Source organism: Lepisosteus platostomus, chromosome 21 (genome assembly GCF_059453375.1).
Source record: "Lepisosteus platostomus isolate fLepPlt1 chromosome 21, fLepPlt1.hap1, whole genome shotgun sequence".
In the NCBI taxonomy this organism is placed as follows: domain Eukaryota; kingdom Metazoa; phylum Chordata; class Actinopteri; order Semionotiformes; family Lepisosteidae; genus Lepisosteus; species Lepisosteus platostomus.
The window spans coordinates 4,520,626-4,537,636 of NC_142631.1; the positions used below are offsets into that span (position 1 = coordinate 4,520,626).

At 37.8% G+C, this 17,011-nt stretch overlaps 2 protein-coding genes across 2 annotated transcripts in view; one reads left to right on the forward strand and one right to left on the reverse strand.

Annotated features, from left to right (window-relative positions):
* LOC148643934 (uncharacterized) overlaps positions 1-14,127 on the reverse strand; it is a 38,271-nt gene extending 24,144 nt beyond the window's left edge. Inside the window, exons 1-8 of the mRNA XM_088615535.1 lie at positions 14,019-14,127; positions 9,555-9,736; positions 8,007-8,282; positions 6,402-6,553; positions 4,791-4,944; positions 3,316-3,508; positions 2,573-2,667; positions 39-225 (exon numbers count right to left, since the gene is read on the reverse strand). Coding sequence (XP_088471661.1) covers positions 39-225; positions 2,573-2,667; positions 3,316-3,508; positions 4,791-4,944; positions 6,402-6,553; positions 8,007-8,282; positions 9,555-9,669 — 1,172 coding nt within the window. The 5' untranslated portion in view covers positions 9,670-9,736; positions 14,019-14,127. The remainder of the gene's footprint in view (positions 1-38; positions 226-2,572; positions 2,668-3,315; positions 3,509-4,790; positions 4,945-6,401; positions 6,554-8,006; positions 8,283-9,554; positions 9,737-14,018) is intronic.
* pdcl (phosducin-like) overlaps positions 163-17,011 on the forward strand; it is a 28,056-nt gene continuing 11,207 nt past the window's right edge. Inside the window, exon 1 of the mRNA XM_088615540.1 lies at positions 163-302. The gene's annotated coding sequence lies outside the window, so the exon portion shown is untranslated. The remainder of the gene's footprint in view (positions 303-17,011) is intronic.

The following is a 17,011-nucleotide window of genomic DNA, read 5'->3' on the forward strand; positions in this document are numbered from 1 at the left end:
AGCAGAGGTAATTGTTAACAGTAATTTGAGTACGGTACCTCTTAAAAAGTAAGTCTCCAGTGTCCAGGAGGACGAAGTGGGGCATCTTGTTCAGGATCCTGTTGTTCTTAAACCATGTGACTGTCGCTGGGGGGTTGCTGCGTGGGGGCCTGCAGATCAGGGTGGCAGAGTCTCCCTGTCTTGCAGACACGTTCGCTGGCTGCTGACCAAACCTCCAGTCCATGACTGGGCAGAAAAACAAGATGGGAAGAGACCGTTCTGCCAAACGCCCTTGACCTCGCATGGAAGAAGGCTAGATTGAGGTTGGTGCAGCTGATCTCAACTGGTCTGGGCTGAGGCATGGCTACCTGGCATTATGGACGAGAAAGCTGGAGCCCCCTGTGGTTGCTGTGGTGGTGTCAGTGCTGGAAACTGGGGAAGGGGTGTTAACACGATTAACTGTTTTATAGTGGTCTAGAGCAGGGAATCCCCATCTTGTCCAGGGGACCCACACTGCTGGTTTTCATCCCAGTCGTGCTGAAATTACCAAACTGAAGATGCTCAATTGGAATATTATTTTTGTTTTCTACTCACAGGTTTGGGATTTTATTTTCTATATAGAATGCAAATGGTTAAAGGGGAGCTGCAAGGCTATTTTTATATTTTGGAGTTAGAAAGAATCAGCGTTGAAGAGTGCACTTCGAACCAGAATAAAAGTTTAAAAAAATGACACAGTAACTTGCAATTTCCATCACAAAATAGATTAAATTTACATGTATGCGCAACACCATGCAATTCGGAACGAGGCAACGAAACTTCTGTTGGGGTGTTGCAGCCCTATTGCATTGCAAACAAGCAGGCTGGTCGATACATTGCTTTTATTAAACAGAAACATTGCTCTCGTCTTCAAGACAGTTTTCCTGATAAATGGAACTTAATTGTAGTCTCTTTCTGTGGTGAAATGTCAGCTGCACAACTTCTATTTAATCATTCGTATGTCACATTACATTAATTGTTACAGTGACTAGTGAGCAGGAAGGGCCGCATCACGTCATAATTCGTGGGAATTCTAGCTCTCGCCCGTGGTGAGACCAGAGCTTTGTGGCAACATGGAGACTTCCAGTACTTTCACAAAGTTCATGGTTTTGTGTTTAATTCAAAATTTCTGTTTTTTTTTTCAGTCCATTAATCAATATATTTTGTTTCCAAGATTAAATAAGCGGTCTGAGAAATTTGGACTGCAGATCCCCTTTAAAGGGTATATTTTGACATGTTGAAGAGCTGAAAACAGTTCAAATGAATCCTATTAATAAGTCAATTAAGAGTTCAATTGTGTTACTGAGAGCTCAGCTGGAATGGCAGGTTAGTGAGTCTGTAGATCCAGGACTGGGATCCCCTGGCTGACAGGCCCTGTATTTGTACCCTAGACAGCAGAAGAGTGGCAGGAATAGGGGTTTGTCCTTCTCAGGATCTTTCATTATGAGCTTCAATAATTAAACTAAGAGTTTTAATATCCCAACTGGTAATGGAGACTACTGTAGTACTTAAAAAAGCACACACTATTTTAACATAAATAGCTTAAACAGAAATTTTGATTTTATGCCACAGAGGTAAAACCTACTCTTTACCCTTTTGAGCTTAAAAACACGAAAATCTCTTGATAATAATGACAGTGATAATAATTAAATCAGCTTTTATATCCTATTCATGTATGTAATTACCTATACCGTTTTAATTCTATATTTATTTCAACACATTGAGTGTGGAGGCAGGTCTGATTGCTTTGGAAAACTGTGTGTCGGGGAATATTAAAGATCGAGCAGTTCCGTGACGGCTCATTCGTTTAACAGTGTTATTGTTCAGGAACACTGGGTCAGAAATTCAGCACAAACCCAAATATTTATTTCCAGGGAGATTAGTTACATTTTGTTTGAACAAACAGTATTGTGTGCCCTTGTCCTAAACATGTAATCGTAGACAATTTGCCAGATTTACAAAGCATTTTAAAACATTTTGAGGCCTGCATTGAATCACAATGTCAGCCCGCCTAACAACAGGAAACTACCAGACATTGTTTGCAGGAAGATTCTTCCATCTGCTCTCTGACACCCCAGCATCAATCACCCAGTCTACAATGTATGATTAGTGGATGGGTTGAGGTTTGACTTTAACCAGGGCTCAGTCTTTCCACATCTTTTGCCTTTTTTTAAGGTGCTTGTTTTAATGCCCACTTACAACATATTTATATCTGAAACTAATCTGATCATTGTTAATAAATGTGGTTTTAATCATTAGAAGCAGTTACCAAGTTTATCAGGTTAGCAGCTTTCTGTTAATGGTCTGTTTATTTATTACAAAACATAGAGAAACTTTAAAAGCAGTTTAAACTGAATATGACGGCTTCTGAACTGGAATACAGAAAGAATTTGGTGGCTCAAGCAAATGCTGTATGCACTTGGTCAAGTTGGTCACAGGAAAAATGATTCATAGGATAGTATGAGCCAAATTATATTTGGTATATTCTTACAGTACAGCAGTCTAACAATTATAAGACACAAACAGCAATGGAAAGAATGAACATTTCAAGTCATACCAGCAGGGAGGAGGTAAGCAGTCTGGGAGGTCACTGTGTCTACTCCATTCCTGGCTTCACAATAATAATATCCTTCATCTTCCAAAGAGACGTTTCTGTTCAGAAGAAGCCAGGAAAATCATTTGGCATTCCTTCTTCGTGCACTTCGTTAAACATCTGTTCGTTGTCACTTGGTTAATATACCGTCTGTATAAAATAAGGTGGCTTTCCTCTCCTGCCTTAAAACTAAACTCTGACAGTAGCTTGATGGGAAGCAATGCTTCAGCAGCTGTTTAGAGGGTGAGTGATATTGTTCCTTTGTTGGAAATGTTATTTCTGGCCATAATTGTTTTTTTGGGCATGACGGGCTTGTGAGACTTGCAGCTTCTTAAATATGTGCTGCACATTGGAGGTGGTGGAGGGGAGTCCTTATTTACCTGTATTATTGTTATTGTAATTATTATTATTATTATTAGTAGTAGTAGTAGTATTAGTAGAAGTAGTGGTATGCTGTAACACTAAGCTGCTGTAAAATAGACTCATTGACAGATATTGTAGTTCTGGGGCTACCAACCATGCAAGGTAGCGATTATGAACTATCTACATAACCAAATAATCACAGAAAGGTCTGGCCAGGTGATATTTGCCAATAATTTCTCTCCTTTGTAAGAGTACCTCTGTGTCACAACCCTTGGTCTACACATGTATAAACAATGAAGCTTGGGTAAAAAGTTTTTTAAAAAACAAGAAACGGTCTGCCTCACTTGAAGACAAGCAGCTGCCCCATGTTCTCCAGGCTCAGGTGCCCTTCTTCCTCCAGCAGGGGCTGGCTGTTTTTGAACCACTGTACCGTGGGGAAGGGGAAGCCCTGGACAGAGCAGTGCAGGACAGCCTCGGTCTCCGTGACGACAGTGATGTTGGCAGGGCCCTGGCTGATTACCAGTGGGGATGGTAACGCTTAGGAAGACCAAAACAACATTATTTTTACACAAGAACATATCCAATTCATAACACGAATAACCTCATAACCTCTATAAAGACATTTCTCTCTCTCTCCTTTTTCAAAAGCAATATTGGTGCTGCTAAATTCTTAGCATTTATTTTTAACACTATTACCAGTGCTTTATAATTCCTAAATGTTCCACAATCACAAACTTTGGTGAAAACATGTGCTAAAAATTCATCGCAACGTGTCTGTGGTCTGTTTATCATAGATGGCCACTGTTCTACAGAATTACAATATAACCAATTAACCTTGCGATCCCCGAGTGCAACAACACAAAAACCTATTGAAAAGTGTCTTGTTTTTCCCTCTGCTCGATAATAGTCCTGGATGTGGCACTAAATTGATTCTGTGGAGCGTGACAAAATACCACACCGCCAAACAACCTCTCCAATCATTGTCTGATCAGGATCTGCTGGCAATTTATCCTTGGACAGCTTTTGTGTTTTAAAAAGAGTGACTGCATTACAAAGAGGTGTTTGAGAAAACTGAACAATAACAGTCTTTTGTCCACCCCACCCTAAGAGGCCATTTTCAAAAAGCTGATTTACAGGGAAAAACAAATATTCAAATATTTGCTTTTAATATATGTATTGTATATACACAGAGCTTATTTTGCCTGGTCAATTAAATTGTCAGTGACATGCAGAAGTATGTACTCCTGCTCCATCTAATGGCCAAATACTACATTGCACTCACATGATATTTTGGGATGGTGTTGAACTCTGTGAATGTCTTTGGGTTTGAGTTTCATCATACTGAGTACTTAATGCTCACACGAAAAATGTTAGGTGTGTTACCATCATTACAACCACGCAGATATCATTAGTCTCTCGAGGACTAATGCATGATATATCTTCTATAATGTATTTATTTTTGCTAATTCATGAACAACTCAACCTTGTGGTGCAACAAGTGAGACTATATAATTCACTTTTTTTTTCTTTAAATTGTCTGTGAATAACATTAAAAAAGAAACACAGTATTCTAGCTCATGGATGCAGATTTTTTAGCTTATGCTTAAACCAGAACGTTGATCCTACCACCAATCACATTTTTCAATTTTGGCTAAAAGCAAAAGCTGCTGTCACCAAATGATAAGTTAGCAACTGATAATCCAGACTTCATACCGTATTAGTTAACTGATCATACTTACATTCATTACACACACCAGTATCATATTGTAGTTTTTCATAAAGGAGCCCAATTGAATTTGTTAGTAAAGAGTGCCCTAACCTTGCACTGTCAGAGAGGCTGCTACACTTTGCATTCTTGTGGCAAGCAGTGGATTGTGAGTCACACAAGTGTAATTTCCTTCGTCTTCCTTGGATGCAGAGAGAATGTGCAAGGTCCCAGATATTTTCTTGTGATCACCCCCTCCATATTGTCCCTATGTGGAAAATGGAATGAGAAGAGAACATTTGAGCTACACAAACGTAACAATGACAGGCTCACAGATAGAATGGTATTTGTTTTTCAGAGGTCCTCCACTGGGGTGGTTAGGTGTAGCACCCTTCTAAGGGAGAAACACGGGGGATAACTTCTAAATCCAGAGACTGAAATAGAGTGTTAATCCCGTGTCAGAGGCTGCTGTGATATAATGCTATAAACCAGTGATATAGATATATACCAATGTATAGATCTATACCAATGTATAGATATAGCAAGAGGAACATACCTCTTGCAGGATGCCTTAATACTGCATATAATGCAGTTTATAAGGCATTGCAGACAGTATGCTTTTGAATCCAAGACACCAGCATGGTGAAGTGCTAAGGTATCTAGACTGTAGGGGGGAGGGTTATGGGTCCTTGATGGGATATTTCTGTTGTTTGGCCAAGCAAAGCTCTTCTTATATACATATACATATACATATACATATACATATACCTTACAGTATATATCTTATATACATATTTCTTTAGTAAATGCCCTGCTGTAAGAATGGGTCGCTTGGTTGCCATTTGGGAATTCAGGTTTGACTCTTTAGGTGAACGTACAGTAGCTGTGGAGCTTTTGCATGTCACATTGTTTATTATTAAATGTTGTAAAGGAATATTCATAAAACCTTTTGGGGCATTCGGCTCCCGGCATGTTGTGCGAGGTCACAATTAGAAAACCAGTGTAGATCCGTAATTCTTCCAATATAAAGTACAATGCTAACAGCAAGCTTTAAACGCGCTAAATTTAAACATTAATAATAAAATGTGGTTGTTCTGTGGTTGTTTTTTCCTGCAGTCCTTGCTAAGCCGAGTTTAACTATGTGTTATTGCTACAGTCTTGGCTCAGGTATTATTACATTTTATACAACCAAGATGCTGTTTATTAGCTTGCATACAACCCTTCCTTTATTGGCCGTTAGTGAGTATAAACTAGTTTCCAATTTACAGTTTTTAAACATTTTGCCCTGTTCTTCAGTGTCAGGTTTTCAAAATATAGCTCCACTTATATCATTTAAAACTATTAGATTTACTTTTTAAATATTTGATTTGCCTTTTTCCCTACGGCAGCTTAGGGTGCTGCCGTGTGGGTAATGGAAATGTCGGTTTCTGTGAACCGTTTCTGAGAACAAATCACTGAAAAGCTTCTGAAAACCTAAATAAAAAATGTTGCCATTGTTCTACAGACACACACAGCTATTTTTGCCAATATTGAGACACAAACTGTTTTGAAGCGTACTGTTTTTACTACCTTACACTTTTTAAAGTTACATATAAACCTGAAATACACCCTTAGCAAATGTTTTCAGTAATTAAAAGTAAAAACCAATGACGAAAACCACGTCATTACGCATATCAGAGCCGGGGAATGTACAGAAGAAAACGTTTTGTACTTTTAGGAATATACCTGAATTTGAGTTCCTTCCCTAAAAAGCTGTCCGTCTTTCTCCCAGCTGATCTGAGCAAGAGGGAGGCTGTCTCCAGAAACACAGTTGAAGAAAACGCTCTGACCAGCCCTCACCGTCTGAGATGCAGGACTGTAAAACACGCTGTCCAAATCTGCGCACAAACACATGTTTGTGTTTAAAACAGTTCCTACAGATTCATTAATGCTCAGCGTCATAATTGCAAACGGGTGTTCTGATGAGATGCTCTGTGGCATCAAGCTTATTGCAAAGACTTTGCTTTCGGATCACAGGGTTCAGGATAATGAGGTGACAACACTTGACACGGACAGGATAACATGTACAGTGGTGTCATTGAAGGTTTGACTTCCAGTAGTTTTTAAAAATCTTGCCAATATATCAGCTACATTTTTGTGATATAGAAATCTAGGGTCCTGGATACTTTTTAATAATTTCAACACTGGATTAAGATATAAGACATACTGTACAATGAAATAGTTTGCACAACTTGGTATTCATGCCAAAGACATTAAAAACGTGAACAAAAGTGCTATATATAACTTAAAAAGTTATATTGAATAAAAGGGTGAGTGATATGCAAAATTTAAATATATGTATATATTTAGACTTATAATACAAAAAGTCAATAAATATAATACATCAGTAAAGGCTCTAAGCAATACATATGATTCTATTAAGCAGACAGAATTAAGCAGGCAGTTGATAGTTTTTTTTATTTGCCATTTGAGAACATTCCTCCCAGGATTATTGAAATATTGACGGAAATAATTAAAAATCTAGAATAGAATAAAATAATTAAAAAAAATAAAAAAATAAAAAAATGACAAACTAAATAAGTTAACACATAGCCCAGAAGGAAAAGGATCTGACACACAAGAATAGATCTTATCTTCTACAAGGTATGTGCTAATTATGTACAGTATGACTGCCAAGTTTCCTCTTTACCCATGATAGGCATGTGGAAGACCGAGTGAAGAGGTCAAGACAGTGACTATGCGTGGGAAAGGTTTTCTGTTCGCACCTAAGACCACTGTCTTTCTGCAAACTAAAGCCTGTGATTCGTTCAACCAGAGAGAATTGAAACAGATTGCAGGATGCCAAATGGCATCTTCCTGTCCTGTGTGTTTGACTTCTGACACTGCCCCTTTCCCTGTATGTTCCTTTGAAATGTTAAAGTCTTGCTTACTTTTAATGTATAAAAAGGAAAGTGTAACTTCAGTCCAGCGAGCATGTCTTGAGTGCTAGGGGAAACCCTTTCTCTGTGATATGCTCCCCTTCAGCTGATTGAATTAAAGATCTCTGTTGACCGAGTTTTCTTTTGACAGGCAGCACCTGTATGAAGGTGGTCTTAATCACAGATTCCCATTTTCTGTCACCTAGATGTTGTCAGTCATTCTGATCATTAGCTACACTGCCAGGAAATCATCTAAAACTAGGCTTCAGAAAAAAAAGAGAATGAAATAACACTCGATCTTGAATCCCACAGGATGTCTGATATTTTAGTGAGGCTATTTAAAGCTTCTTGGAGAGCTCGCCAGCCCATCAATGGCCAACCACATACTCTCATGGAAGTCATGCATACATACAGGCCTTGGAAATGTGGATGGTGGCGTTGACCAGAGAGGAACCAGAGCTGGCCTGGCAGGTGTAGGTCCCCAAATCTGCCTCTCGCAGGCTGGGGAAGAACAGAGATCCATTGGCCAGCTGGTGAACCCAAACACCTAGGTCATCTATCGGGTCCCCCGAGCCTCTCAACCAGCGGATGGTCAGATCCCGGTGATGCCGCGAGTCATACGCAGTGCAGGGCAGTGTGAGAGAGCTGTTCAGGATGGCTGGGCTGTCCGCAGGACGAGACGTGAAGACTAACGCAGAAAGAAACGTCAGTGTCAGTAGGTCAGAATAGAGTGGGCTTGAGAACCCCAGATTTTACTTTTCTTGGGCTGCTTTGTTACAGCTCCAGGGTCTGGGGTTTGATTCTGGCCTCGGGTATTTGTCTAAGTAGAATCTGCATGTTTTCCCTGTGTTAGGTGGATATCTGATGGAGGTTCTGGTTTCCTCTCACTTTCCAAAGACAACTGACTAGGTGTGATCCGCTTTTCCAAACATTTCCTTTCTGCATCGTCCAGTGACGGACATTCAGGGGAAAGCCGCTATTAATCCCACAGTGCACCCTGTTTTTCTGGAATAAACTTTGGCTTGCCTCTGTTCTGACCGGAATAAACAGCTTACTGATATTGGATGCAAGAATGTTGGATATGAAAGAAAATGTATGTTTTTTGTGTTTTGCTTTCCATATAAACAGCTTTTTCCGCAAAACTGGTTCTGTCTAGTACACACATCCAAAATTGCCAACCAGCCTTAAAAAGTTTAACTGTTACAGTCCTAGGATAAATGGCAGGTGTGCAAAATATTGCTCAATCCCAAAATCATTCTGAGCAAGCACAAGCATTGGAGAATATTACCTGCGAATACACAGGTCCACACAGCACACTCACAGTGTTCTGTGAAGAGGAATCTCTTTTTTCTCCCCCAGTTCCACGAAAGGTGGCAGCTTCCTGTTGCTAAGTAACTGATGGAGCTACACGGAGGTTTTTAAAAAGCCTTTTGTCACTTTGAACAAAAGCTGGGAAAATTAATGTAAGACTCATTTAGGGAAACAAGTCCGAAGCAGAAATAGAAATAATCTGTTCAGTTTCATTTTCTCTCCCTTTTTAAAAAAAAATTGCCTGTGCAGAATTAATGGTCAATGTTTAAACCTGTAAAACCTATTTTATTCAGCCTGTTTCCCAAAATACCCACCAGGACTGTGCTCTACAATATTTCTCACAAACCACTTCAATGGTTTAAAACTGTTGGTTTGCAAACTCAATTTATGTGGCATATATAGAACAATATTGCTTTTTTCTTCTTTGTATTTTTGCCAAACAATATTTTGAAAGATTTTAGCAAAGCAAGAAAACTTTATTTTTGGCTCTTTGTAGGATTTTGTTTTAAAAATATGTCCTCTTTAAGAGATCTGTTAATTCTGAATTTTAAAAATCACAATTGTTTATTGTTAATTTGCTTACGATTTGCTATAATATTAGTGCTTTTGAGATTAGATAAATTAACAAGGACCCTTTAATCCTACTTACCCAGCTCTGCAGAACAGCTGCAGTCCCAGAAATAGTCCTGTTGAATTAGGCTCCAGAATAAGAAATACATTGCCATGATCTTAGCCTTTTCCGTCGACAGTTGGTATACTTTCATTAGGAGGCAGAATAAGTCTAACAGCCATAACACACCGTATTTTCATCAGCTGTACAGAATCAGTAGGCTGAAAAAAAAAGATTTTTATTTTTAACAGCAGACAGGTAGAGATGACACAAACCCTTGAACACAGCCTCTCTCTTTTTATTTTGGAGTCATGTGTAATGGGTGTGTTTAGCCAAGAATGTGACTGCTCTTTTGGAATAATCTCGATTTAATTCTGGTTTGTAGAAAATTAAAATCTCCAATCGAGAGCAGCCACGCAGGAGGACAAAAATAGGGTTATCAGGGGAATATGAAATGAAAAAACATTTTTCAGAGACAGGTTTTTATTTGGTTGGTATCATTTGCTCAGGTTCCAAAAATATGCCGTAAAAAAAAACATATCTGTGGTGGGCTGATTGCCTGGGTTGTTTATTACAAAACAAAATATCACTGAAAAGAAAATTGTCACCTGAAATTATTGTTGTTTTATCTTGCTAAAAAGTTGAAATTACAGTGGTTTAGTTTATGTGCCTATGATTATTTTCTGTTCAAAGAAAAAAGACGACGCTTCCCCCAAATGCACAACTGTATCAAGGGCTACACACATAACACATAACCAATAGTTCAAAGCACCTTTTTCGGCAGAGCTCAATAACTAATCTAATTAAACACAGCATGTCGTGATTTGGTTTGGTCAGAAAACCCAACTATAGACAAGCATCCATTTCAGCTACAGGATGTGAGCACTTCTACTGTAAGTGTAAAAGAAACCCTGAGCTTTCTTCTTCACCCTTCAATTGGTATCTCAGTCTCACTTTGTTCATTCGAGTTTCGGCTTTTCCTATATTTTCGCTTTGTTTGCCACAGATCTCAAATTAGCCTTTTCAATGGCAAAGCTACTTTACATGAAACGGCTATCAATGAAATGAAAAGTAATATGAAAAGACCCAGGACCTTTGTACTGACAAGATTATTTATAAGCTGTATGTGCTTAACAAGAAAGCTCACATTTTGCCCCCCCTCCACCCTCATTCACAATGAATGCCATTTATGGAAAGATTGTGTCTGACAATCTCACTAAACAGGCAGAGCTGCATCTTCAACAAGAAAGGACATTTTCCCAAAATGTTGCATATTTAGCATAGTTTGAAGCAAAGAATTTAACTAAGTGTTCAATCACAGCTTGTGTAGCTTATCTTGAAATTTATTTGGAAACATTAAAAGAGGAATAGGAACGCAGCCAACAAATCTGTCAAATGCATTAAAAACAGGAAATGGCATGCCTCTCGAGTTGGAAAAGGTTTGCTGTCAGCTCATGTCAAAATAGGTGTCTTGATTTCCTGGCAATGTATAACTAAATGGATCAGAGAGGGTGAGGAACACACATCTGCATGATTGTAAATCACACATGCAAAGAAATTCTTGTATAAGACAATAAAGTGGAAAATGTTATAATACAATGACATGAACAGCTTCATGCCGATACCAAGACGTCAACATTGAAAATCAACACTGAATTAGCATTCAGCTTCAATAAAATAATGTACAAAAGGATGACACCTATACCCCATCCTCTGTTCCATTAATTCAAATATGTGACTATTGTCTTTGATCGTCTCGAAGTGCAGTGCAGCACAACAGTGGTATAGTTTATATCCCTTACAATTTGTAGTTACTGCAGTAATGGAATTATGTAGCCTTTGAAATGTCACAAATGTGACGATGAATTAAGTTTTGGGTCATGCAATTATTAAAAGTGATTATTAATTAACTGAAATCGAAATGTGCTATTCGAATTTAAAGCTATTCTATCATCAATAGGAAAAGGCTTGTTTTCTTGAGCTCTGTTGTGACATAACCTTTACCACCACTGAAGCCGGTGTAGCATTTCCTTATTTTAACACACTGGGCAATTCCGTTGACAGCATTTTAGTAACATTTACATAGTGAATGGAAAGGGAAGAGGGGGGCTATTTTAGAACTCTAAATGACCACTTCAAGCAATGAGTCACCTGCAGGAAGTTAAAGACATGCTGGGTGCAATTTGTGTGCAAGGTCTATTACTGTCCGATTAACACCAAGAGCCTGTAGGTGTTTCTTTTGTTTCGTTTTGTTTTGTGTTTTGAGCCAAGATCCACTCAGGTTATGGTGCAATACAGATAAGCCTTTTGATAAGGCTGATTAAAAATCGATTTACATATGATTTAAACAATTATAGCATCTCTGAACTGGAAATTTGTCTCTTTTTTTTTCTCACTGTTGCGTTGCGCAATGCTGTTAGTCGAAGGTCTCCTCTACCCTTGGTTTAGAGCAATCTGGAAGGAGACTGTGTGGTGTAACTCTTACCACAGGCATTAAAACACAAGAGCACTAGAACAGAGGCAAACAAGAGGAGATCATTCATCCCCATCTTGTTTGTGAGGTAGTTTATTTTTCTGTTGCAACTACATTTAGCTTACCATTAACTCATCAAAAATACAGCACAGTTTAAATGGATGGGGGAGGGTCAGTATTTCATTTGTGCCCATTTGGTGGCAGTCCCCCCTTTTAAATGTTATTTAAAGAACTTAAGACAGGCTGAAAATTAAAGACCATTTGGTAAATCTCACTTGTTTGGAAGTAAATAAGCGAATCTACATTTTCATCCAGCTGTCTTGTAAAGGGGTGTGTATCTCAAGCACCTGGATAGGAAGGGTGTTACAGAGACCCATAACTCTTTGTGTAAAGAAGTGTTTCCTATTCATTTCATTTCCAGTTTTATCCTTTCACTACTGAGCATGAAATAGTCCATTGAATTGACTTTATCTATACCCAGTAGATCTTTTAATAACTGGACCAAATCTCCTCTTCATCTTCTTTGCTCTAGATTAAAGAGATTTAGTTCCTTTAACCTTTTAACCTGTATGGCATACAAAAGTCACAGCTACCCTTGCGAGCCGGCAAGACATCCACTGAAACCAGTTATGATAAACCAGACCTCTTAGCTATCCTGTGACGGCTCAGATTACTGTACGTCAGATATGTGTCATTTTTAAGTTCATAGAGTCAAAAGATCTGACCCAAACTGTCTGATAAGTGGACCTTTCCTCATTTGCATTCAAGGGTGCGTTGGCCAGTTCATTTTAGGGACGAATAAAAATAAGGTTTTGCGCACACAGTTTGCAGGTATTTGATAAAAATGTAACTGTTCCGATTTTTAAAAGACAATCAGGATCCCTTTTCTTTTAGGTTCAAAGTGTTACGTAATCAGTAGAAACATACAGTATTTATCTTTCTAAGCAGAAAAAGGCTGTTCAGCACTGAATTCATTTGGCTGCGCTTTCTATTTTTCTTTGACCAAAGACTATAGTTTTTGTTTAATTAGCATCTTTAATTATGTTGTTTTGTTTGCATTAATTAGTGCAAGGGAGTGTTTTCTCTAATCAGATACAGAATCTCCATTTTTAATCACTATGTACAATCTACTCCTGCATCACAGCCCGTTTCAGTTACTGCCAGTTTGTAAAAAGTGAGAAATTTCCACTTTAAAGTCACACTCTCTAGTATATTTAATATGCCTGCTTTATAGAAAACAACAACAGTTCAGAGATGAATTGTGCTTTTCCATCCATTTCTATTTGGAATATTATATTATGTTAGAATAAACACCAGTGTAGATCTTTCTACATTTGCATTCTTATCGAAATTCATAAAAACACAGTTTAAAATTATTCATCTCTACATACACAATTTGAACTTTAAACCTCAGCTGTTTCAAGCTGTTGATATTAACATTGTGCACAATGTTGTTTTTCTTTGTTCCTGATTATAATAATATCTCAAAGATCACAATAAAAAAATACAAAGTTCTTGTTTTTCAAGCCCTGAATCTGAACAGATACATTGAGTTAGTTTAAATGCACCATTTACTTATGCTGTATATAATCTCCAAGTGGTTTTCTGACAGTTTTGTCATGAAGCACATACTGTATAACTATCACTCCTTGAAACAGTATCTTTCTGACTTTCAGAATGAATAACAACAACTACTGTTACTCTAATGCTGTAATAATAATAATAATAATAATAATAATAATAATAATAATAATAATAATAATAATAATAATAATCACATTTGAAAAGAAGCATGTGAAACACTAGAACAAAATCCTCTCTGACATGCTTATATAAACGCCATTCTTTTCTGATTCGTTTTTAGATACTCCAAACATAACAGTTGACTTTTCTTTGAAAAAGTTTCCACTGAGTTTAAAAGAAAAAAAAGACAGAGTTTAAAAGAACCAAGCTAAACCCTGGAAATCGATGTTCTGGGTTTTTCACAAGCTCATTTCAATGTCCTTTACAGAATTGATTGAATGCACTACCTGCTGTGCTCTTATCCATGTCTCTGGAGTCCGTCCTTAGCAGTTGTTTATCTGGAGACAGAAGAAAGAAGGTGCACAGAACAGACGTTACATGCTCACACTTTGCTAGTCAGGCTGAAAACTGATAGAAGCATGCTAACTACAAAGGCTTAATGGATCCACCCACTTGAAGGTTGAAACAGTGATGAAGTATGTCTGAAAACACAAGAATGTCTGTAGGATACAGTATGTCTGTGGGCTTTAAAAATTGTAAGTGTTTTAGTAATAATTAAACATAATAATTAGAAATAATTGTGATTGTTTCCCAGTTAAATTGTACGCAGTATATATTCCTCTCATGTACTGTAGATCATGTCTCATTTAAAAAGCACTCCCTTGCACAGTCACTGACCCTGAAAAATGTTTAAAGCTTTAAAACCTAATGAGATAAATCATGCACTTAAAAGCAGGCGCTTAGCATGCTAGAAGATTGACACAAGAAATAACGTTAATACATGGGATTTTCATTCAAATTGTGTTACTTTGAAAGTCAACAGCACAGATCATTAGGTTTTATAAACTAAAATTATTTGGATTTTATTGGTGCAAAGATCGCTGCAGTTTAGTACTCATTTACAACATGTTTTCCATAAATTAAAATACTTTTTGTTATCTGCAGAAAACCAGAACTGTGGCATTTACTCTTATTTATGGAGTGGTGAAAATGGTCCTTTTACAAGTTATATTTTATTATTGCTTTCAAAATGGTGCATGGACATTTAAAGCAATATGTATTTAAAATATTAAGTATTCAAGTAAGTGTACAGATGATATGAAATGAAAAAATGGTAGTAGTATTTTCCTCTCTAAAAGAAGAATATTACACCTCTAAAGTAACAGATTTACTGTTTTTTTTAGTTGCCTGAAACTTTGCCGGAGCCCGCTCATTACAAAGTATTCACTGTTCAGAATATTACTGTTCAGAACTGATCATTCTGACATGGGCAATTGGTAATATTAAGTTAAAGAATAAACTGATTTTAAAGATGTTTTAAACAACAGGAGGGTGCCTGTTTTTGGAATTAATCTTACCACTTCTAATTATTGCAGAATGCCAGAAAATACAAAAGCACACAACAAAATCATCAGAAATTGGTGTGCAAATAAAAATGGCACAAAATGTGAAATCTCCTCAGTGCCAAGAAAACATTCTCATTAACAGCACAATGGGTTCATCCCATTGCTTTTTCTGATCACATGTTTAAATGACTCTCCAAACACTCCGGCGTATTCTTGCAAATATCCATCCTAACAAAAGAGGCAGACAGGGTTAGCTATTGATGTGACCAGCTGTATCTGTTCTGCTCTCTTCCCTGTGAAATAATACAAAAACAACACTCTTACTTATCCTAAAATATTCAAGTTGATAAATGCTAAATGATTGTAGACATTTTCCATTTGGATCTTAATGATTTTTTATTGCGGAACATTATAAAATTAAATGCTTGTGTTTTGGAATACTTATCTCTCTAAAAATGGTCAATTATTGAAGAAATAAAGAACCTAAAAGCCGTGAACATTTTTTGCAAACCACGCATTAAATGTCTCAACTAAACGTATCAATTGCGGTAAAATAAGAATTATTATTTCTTGTTCTGCATTTTTATTGCAATTGTAGAATACCACAGTTGACCGATTTCATGTGTTTTAATCTTTGAATTGACTTTGCGGGTACAATTGCTGGTCGATTGTTGGTTCTTCAAAATATTAACATGAGCCAATGTCCCTTCCATACTGCCATCTGGGATGTTATAACAAAATACACACAGCATTTGACTTGAATAAATGTACGCGAGATTCCTTTTGCTCATCTGACTCCTTCAAAAACAAGAAAGGCTCTAGGGTGAAATGAGTGAAGAGCACAGATCATTATAAGTTACATCATCCATTCTCTTAAAGACCAACAAAGCCATGTTTTAGCACTATTGGCAAATTCTTGAATTCTTTGTATTCTCCTAAATGCTGCAGATTCACCGTGGCTTTCTTGACGCTGAAAACCAAAGCAACATGTCTTTCTGATTCCAGGACAGAAAATGGAATTCATCTGACTCCGATCAATTGCACCTCTTCACCAGGAATAACAACACCCAGGAATGAAGCATATTGAAAGGTTTATTGAGTGTTTTAGTCACAGTAGATGTGTCTTAACCTGCTGGGGTGAAAGTTTACCTCCTGGTCAGAGGACGAGGAGGCTGGGACACTCCTGCGGAGTGAGGAGTGACCAAGGGGCAGCTGCAGAGGTGGACATGGGGTGGGGGATTGATGGAAAACACATATCCTAGGGAGAGAAGGGAGGTCACTTTCAGTATTTATAATTTTGTAGTTGAAGAAAGATCATCTGGACTGAATCAAATTACTTACAGCTGAGGCCGAGTGAACTTGGCTTCTGTCACCCAACCCAACTTTCCTTATAAACGTCATGGACTATGGCATTGCCGCCTTGCTGCCTGATTTTCTCAGGTCTCAGATGCTAAGCAAGCAGCTGGTCAGCTCGGGGATGGGAAACTTCCAAGGAAATCCAGCTTGCTGGGAGTAGTGTTGGTAGACCAGTAGGTGGGAGGGGTCCACCTTCTGGATCAGAATTTCCAAACCATCAGCCGTGGGCTGATGCTATGTGGCCCAAGTTAAGATCTTCCATAATTCGAATGGTGAAGCCATTTTCCTCTCTTCTTTCCCTGATGTGCTATACAGGCTCAGAACGGGTGGAGCACTTCACTGGTAGTTGAAGTGGGTCCCTCCTACATCTAATATGCTTTGAAATCCTTTAAGATAATGTACATTATGTATAATGGACCCTTATTATTAATTGTTCATGTTATTCCTTAGGATTCTATCATTTATTAATTGTTTGCTTGACTGCATTATAGACTGCTTGATTATTATATATTTTCCATGCCTGCGTTCCCAGATAATTTCTGTTTTAAAACTCGCAAGAGGAACCCAACTGTATAATG